Consider the following 6,379-nt stretch of genomic DNA (forward strand, 5'->3'; position numbering starts at 1 on the left):
AATAGCTGAAAAGGTCCCTAACGTGGGAAAGAAAACAGTCAACCAGGTCCAGGAAGTGCAGAGAGTCCCAGGCAGGATGAACCCAAGGAGGAACACAAGTGTACACAGTAATCAAACTGACGAAAATTAAAGAGAGGTAAAACATTAGGAAGAGTTCCCAGAGCTCACACAAGGTTGGAGGACAAACCTCGTGTCGACTGAAAAGCAAAACAGAGCCCGGCACAACCTAAAAGCCACGCGTTAATGTTTTATTTGGGGACCCTGCTGAGGACTACTGGGGCTTCCCTGGTGGCTCAAAGGGTAAAGAATCCGCCTGCAATGCAGGAGACCCAGGTTCAATCCCTGGGTCAGGAAGATTCCCCTGGAAAAGGGAATGGCAACCCATTCCAGTATTCTTGCCTGGAGAATTCCATGGACAGAGGAGCCTGGTAGGCTATGGGATACCAAAGAGTTGGGCACAACTGAGTGACTAACATCTCCACTTTAGCTATCTAGGGCCAGTATCCTGTTTTCCTCCACCCTGAATTCCCCTCAGGGAAATCATCAAACCCATGGAACCCAGAAGTTCAATGAACTTCAAGCACAAGAAATTGAAGAAAACTATACCAAAGCAGAAAGTGAAGAGGAACTAAAAAGCCTCTTAATGAAAGTGAAAGAGGAGAGTGAAAAAGTTGACTTAAAGCTCAATGTTCAGAAAACTAAGATCATGGCGTCTGGTCCCATCACTTCATGGGAAACAGTGGAAACAGTGTCAGACTTTATTTTGGGGGGCTCCAAAATCACTAAAAATGGTGACTGCAGCCATGAAATTAAAAGATGCTGACTCCATGAAAGGAAAGTTATGACCAACCTAGATAGCATATTCAAAAGCAGAGACATTACTTTGCCAACAAAGGTCCGTCTAGTCAAGGCTATGGTTTTTCCAGTGGTCATGTATGGATGTGAGAGTTGGACTGTGAAGAAAGCTGAGCACCGAAGAATTGATGCATTTGAACTGTGGTGCTGGAGAAGACTCTTGAGAGTCCCTTGGACTGCAAGGAGATCCAACCAGTCCATTCTAAAGGAGATTGGTTCTGGGTGTTCTTTGGAAGGAATGATACTAAAGCTGAAACTCCAGTACTTTGGCCATCTCATGCAAGAGTTAACTCATTGGAAAAGACTCTGATGCTGGGAGGCATTGGGGGCAGGAGGAGAAGGGGACAACAGAAGATGAGATGGCTGGATGGCATCACAGACTCGATGGACGTGAGTTTGAGTGAACTCCGGGAGTTGGTGATGGACAGGGAGGCCTGGGGTGCTGCGATTCATGGGGTAGCAAAGAATTGGACACGACTGAGCGACTGAACTGAACTGATACCAAAGCACCTTGTGTGATGAACTGCTTAAAACCAGTGGTAAGGAGAAAACACTAGAAGCAGAGATTATATGACGGACAGAGGATTGAAGATAGGGATGCCAGCAGATTTCTTGTCAGAAACAGTGAAGCCAATGCAGTGAAGCAATGTTTGAAATACCAAAGCACAAAAGCAAGACAAACAACTTGGAGTTACGTGCCCAGTGAAAACATCTCTGAAAAGTGAAGGGGAAATACAGTTTTCAGACATGCAAAAGCAGAAAGAATTCCTTTCTAAAATTAAAAAAGAAAAGACAGAGGAAGAAAAGAAAAGTCAAAGAGCTCTGCTTAATAAAGTAACAAAGGAGATAAAATGGAATCACAAAAGATTAATCTCTTCACAGAAGAGAAGACAGAAAAGAGAGGAAAGGAAAAAAGAACAGATGGACAGAGAACAGGGAAGGCAGGATGAAAGCCTTAAACCCATGCCACCTGCATTCACACTGAATGGTCCAAACACGAGGTCACTTCTTTAGCTGCTGGAGACACAGACACCAGGCAGGCGGCTGCTGTCCAGCAGCTCCGGAAGGCTACCCTGCCCTTCACTGCTGCCCTCACTCACAGACGCTGCTCCTGCTTGGGGGCGATTGGCGCTCCCAGGAATTGGAAGGCACCTCCGACCTCTCAGCTCCTCCTGGGCCATGTGGCCTGGGTTGTCCCTTGAGGGATGTCCCCTCTGTGGAGCCTTTCCTGGTCCCACATGGCGACAACCTCCTCTGTTCGGAACTTCGCCGGCTGCCCCGGGCTTCCAGGTGGGGGTGGGGTCCCCTGTGGAATCACCGTCCCTTCCCTCCAGGTGAACGTCCCTGTCCCTGCTCCCCACCTCTTGACCCAAAGCCCAGCCACACGGGCAGACTGCCGTGGGGTCCCCTGAGGGCAAGGCACAGTCCTCGCCTGGCGCGACGCAGTCCCTCTGCCCGACCTCTGTGGCCCGCGTGTCTGACCCGCTCTTTCCACTCCCTGCTGCGGGTTCCGGGGCGCCCAGGGCCCCTAGTGGGCTCCGAGTTAGGGGCGGGGCAGCCTCCCTTAGCAGCTCCTCCCAAGGCCCGGCTCCCGCGTGTGGCCACCGGGAGGCGCACTGGTCCTCGGAATATTCCCGACGCAGAAGGAGCGGCGGCCGGATCGCTGGCCCTGCGAGGGCGGAGAGGGAGAAGCCAGCTTCGGCCAGGCGCCGGGACCTCGGACCTCCGACACTGCGACGCGCTGGATTCCCCGGGCGCGCGCAGCTGGCACGCGTAGGGCTCCCAGGCTCCGGGAGCAGAAGGGTCTTGCTCAAGACGACCTGGTAGGACAAAGCGGGATCCTAGAGACCCTAGGCCGGCAGGGCTTGGATGTGGGCCCTGGGTAAGGGCTGGCAGGGTGGGCGGGGTGTTCCCCCGGGTGGTCTCAGGCAGTCAGGTGGAGAGCTTGGCCTGCCCATCACGGCTGCACCCACGAGCTCCTGCGCCCTGCTTCTCAGGTCTCCCTCAGGAGGGCCTTCCTTGTCTGGGGCTGCAGAGGAGGGGCCTGGGGAGGGCCATGTCCCCTCCAGCAAGGCAGGGTGATGGCGGCACTTCAGGCCTTGTGCATGCTGCCAAAACTGGTTCTGGGTGACAAGCCCTGGGACTTGGGGGCCTGTGTGTGCGGATGACCGCCGCCCCCCACCCCCTCCACTCCGGAATAGCACTCACACGACCACACTGGTTTTCAGTCATTTATTCCAACGCTGGGCTTTGAATAGAAAAACAAACAGAAACCAAACAGATGAAGATGAAATCAGGAGGGAGCGGAAGGCCTCCTGTCCCCTCCCCCACCCCGCTGCTCTGGGAGGGAGGCGCCTGTCTTGTGCCAGGGCGGCTCCAAGCCTTCAGCTCTTCCTGCCCCTGGGCCGCCCGCCTGGCCCCAGACCTTCTGCAGAGACCCCAGCCCCGGGTGTCTGAGCCTCCATGAGCCTCCATCCTGGCCAGGGAGAGGAGGGGGTGGGGCCCTGGTTCTGGGGGTCACAGGCCAGGGGCCCAGAGGAGGGCGAGGAGGCCGCAGGCCAGCGCCAGGCCGAGGTGGGCACTGGTGCGGGCGGGCGCGGCGCTCTGCCAGCTCTGCAGAGCCTCATTGCACAGGTCGCTATTGCAGCACAGGGTGGTCTCCTGGCCCTTGCTGACTTGGCCCTGCTGGTTGTTCATGGGCGTGCACCACACCGAGCAGTTCTTCTCCACCAGGTTCCCAGACAGAGGCTCCACTGGGGATGGGTGGGCGAGGTCAGGCCAGGTGGCACCCCATCCCCCAGGGCCTCCCAAGTGCCAGCTTCCATCGCCACCAGGACCAGACTGTCACTGAGATCTCTTCCACCAGCCTCCCCAGGGATGATCCTCAAGCCCCAGGGTGCCCCACAGGGCCTCCTTCCCTCCCCCAGATGGCTCACCCCTGATCACAGTCTTGCAGAAGCTGGAGCTGGCTGAGCAGACCTGCGGTTTCTTGCAGTTGCTGGAGCTGGTGCACACGTGGCAGTGGAGTGCCTGGGCTGGGGAGAGAGCCAGGGCTTCAGCAGACTCCAGGGAGCCCTCCCAGAGAGGCTGGGGAGACCCCTGCTAGACAGAGCTCTCTGCTGCCCCTGCCCTGGGCCAATCGCTCTGAGGTCCCCGGGCCCCACCGGGGCTCACATCTTGCACACAGCCCCGGGAGGCAGGAGGTAACGTCCCCATCGGCTGGGGCCCTGGCGCCTGCCCCTCCCCAGGAGCTGTCCAGCACTGGGCGTCTCTAGAGGACTGGCGAGGCGGCCAATATGGCTGCACTGAAGACCCTTCCCCAGGGGCCTCAGAGGCTCTGGGGTGTGCTAACAGCAGCTCACAGGACCTGGCTGCTGTCCCCTCCCCGGGGACTGTCTCACAGCGGGCAGCCCACGGTGAGGACCTGAGGCTGAGTCGGCACCCTGGGGACTGTCAGTTTGGCCATGCTGAGCCTGCAGGGGGATGGGCGACCCTGGGAGGGCCCTGGGGCCTGGGAGGGCATTGGGGCTGGCCTCTGGCCTCTGTCTTTCTCGGGGAGAAGCATATCAAGACAACCCCCAGCATTGCTCCCTCTCCGCGTATCTGATTCTCTAGGTTGACTCTAAGATTCTCTGATTCTGAAATATTGTAAGTCTGTGATCCCACCAAGTTAAGGTGCGGGGTTTACTTTGTTCTAGCCCCCGCAAGCCCAGGGTTCTCCGTGCCTAGAGGGAAGCCACTCCAGGCTTCCAGGGCCTGGCTTCCCACTCCCCCAGCCCCCACCCAGCCCTTCACCTGGCCCAGCGGCCGCAGCCAAGGCGACGAGGAACAGCAAGACTGTCTTCATCTTGGGGCGCCTCTGGGAGCACTGGCGGCCCCCTTCTCTGGAGGCCTTATAGTTGGGACAGGTGCTGGTGGGAGGGGCGGGACCTGCCCCACCCTGCCTGGCCCACACCCTCCAGCCCAGCACATCCCTGCCTGCCAGCTGCAGGGCTGTCTGTCCCTCTCCACCTCCCGCCCCCTCCCGCTCGTCAGGCTGTAGACAGAGGTGTCAGCTGGGTCTTCAGCTCACTCTGCTCTCACCCTCTGCCCAGCTCTGGTCGCTGTCTCCGACCCCCACCCTCAGATAGGGTCACAGAATCCCAGGTCTGTGCAGGTGCCCTGGGGGTGCCCAGTGCCATGTCGGGCCGGGGTGGGAGGAGGCCCTAGATTCTTGGGCTCCAGGGGCTCAGGGTTGCTAGGTCAACCACCAGGTCTCCTGAGAAAAAGACCCCAGCGTCGACTTAAAAAACAGTCACAACCTGATAGTTGAGAGCCTGGTGGGCTATAGTCTATGGGGTTGCAAAGAGTCGGACATGACTAAGCAACTAACACACACACACACACACACACGTTTTTATTTGGTGGGAATGTTTAGGACTTCAGGCCTGGAGGGCAGCACCTCAACTGACCCTGAGAGAACTGCTCCAAGGAGCAGGGCAGAGAGGAGTCAGCTTATATAGGAGTTTGTAACACAAGGCGTGTAGTCTGAACATCCGAAGTATTTCTTGTGAGTTAAAGAAAACCGGTTATCTCGAGTTAAGCCTTTTCAGGTTTTCCTCTGTATGGGAAGATGTAACAGTCTGGGCTTGCTGAGGTCATTCCTTCCATATGCACCTCAGCGACCTGGGTATCTTCAGTGCTATCACAGTGTCTTCAGTGCTCACTGCGGGGGAGCGGCTGCAGCCCGGTGGCTGCCGGATGGCAGGTATCCTTCTCCTTCCTGGTTGCCCTGGATGGCTGGAATGGCTCTTGACTGTGATGTCCTTGTTTCTCAACCTGGAAGCAAAGCGTTCACTAAGTTGTCTGGACCTGGGTGAAAGGGGGACGGAGAAGCCCTCGGGGCAGGGCTGTGGATGCTGGATGTGCTTGCAGAGAGGTGGGCACCACAGTTGGCGGGGGCATGTGATCCAGTGGGACCTGGAGTGGCAGAGGAGGGGCAAGGGCCGGGCTGCTGGGGAGGGGCGGTGTGGAGGGAAGAGTCAGGCCCTCATTGTGACGGGTGCTCTCTGTGTCTGCTTTGGTCCTGAGAGGCAATGTGCTCTTCCCGGCCAGGCCCAGGGGCCCATCTGGTGCAGGGTTTGCCTGGGGGTGCCGAGCAGATCCGCACCACCATCCCACTCTTGCAGTGTTCACAGGAGGGACTCGGGCCTCTCGAGAGGTTCCTGCCCCCCTGCCCCTCTGCTCACAGGTTTCTCTGTCCACTTGCTGGCCTTGAAAGTACAAGTGAAGTCGCTCCATCACGTCTGACTCTTTTGCAACCCCATGGACTGTAGCCTGCCAGGTTCCTCTGTCCATGGGCTTCTCCAGGCAAGAATACTGGAGTGGGTTGCCGTGCCCTCCTCCAGGGCATCTTCCCAAACCAGGGATCGAATTCAGGTCTCCCGCATTGCAGGCAGACTCTTTACCGTCTGAGCCAGCAGGGAACCCCTTGCTGGTCTTGGGGCCCCACCACTTCTTTGTTGTTCCTGGAGGGCCTGCTGGG

At 57.7% G+C, this 6,379-nt stretch overlaps 1 protein-coding gene across 1 annotated transcript; it reads right to left on the minus strand.

The window, feature by feature from the left end:
- Positions 1-3,162: 3,162 nt before the first annotated feature.
- LOC102266179 (lymphocyte antigen 6 family member D) lies at positions 3,163-4,702 on the minus strand. The gene is made up of 3 exons (XM_005897606.2): positions 4,651-4,702; positions 3,792-3,890; positions 3,163-3,608 (listed from the first exon to the last, which is right to left on the minus strand). The coding sequence occupies exons 1-3, from the start codon at positions 4,700-4,702 to the stop codon at positions 3,373-3,375; spliced, it is 387 nt and encodes a 128-aa protein (XP_005897668.2). The 3' UTR covers positions 3,163-3,372.
- Between the last annotated feature and the right edge of the window lie 1,677 nt (positions 4,703-6,379).

Source organism: Bos mutus, chromosome 14, assembly GCF_027580195.1.
Source record: "Bos mutus isolate GX-2022 chromosome 14, NWIPB_WYAK_1.1, whole genome shotgun sequence".
Classification (NCBI taxonomy): domain Eukaryota; kingdom Metazoa; phylum Chordata; class Mammalia; order Artiodactyla; family Bovidae; genus Bos; species Bos mutus.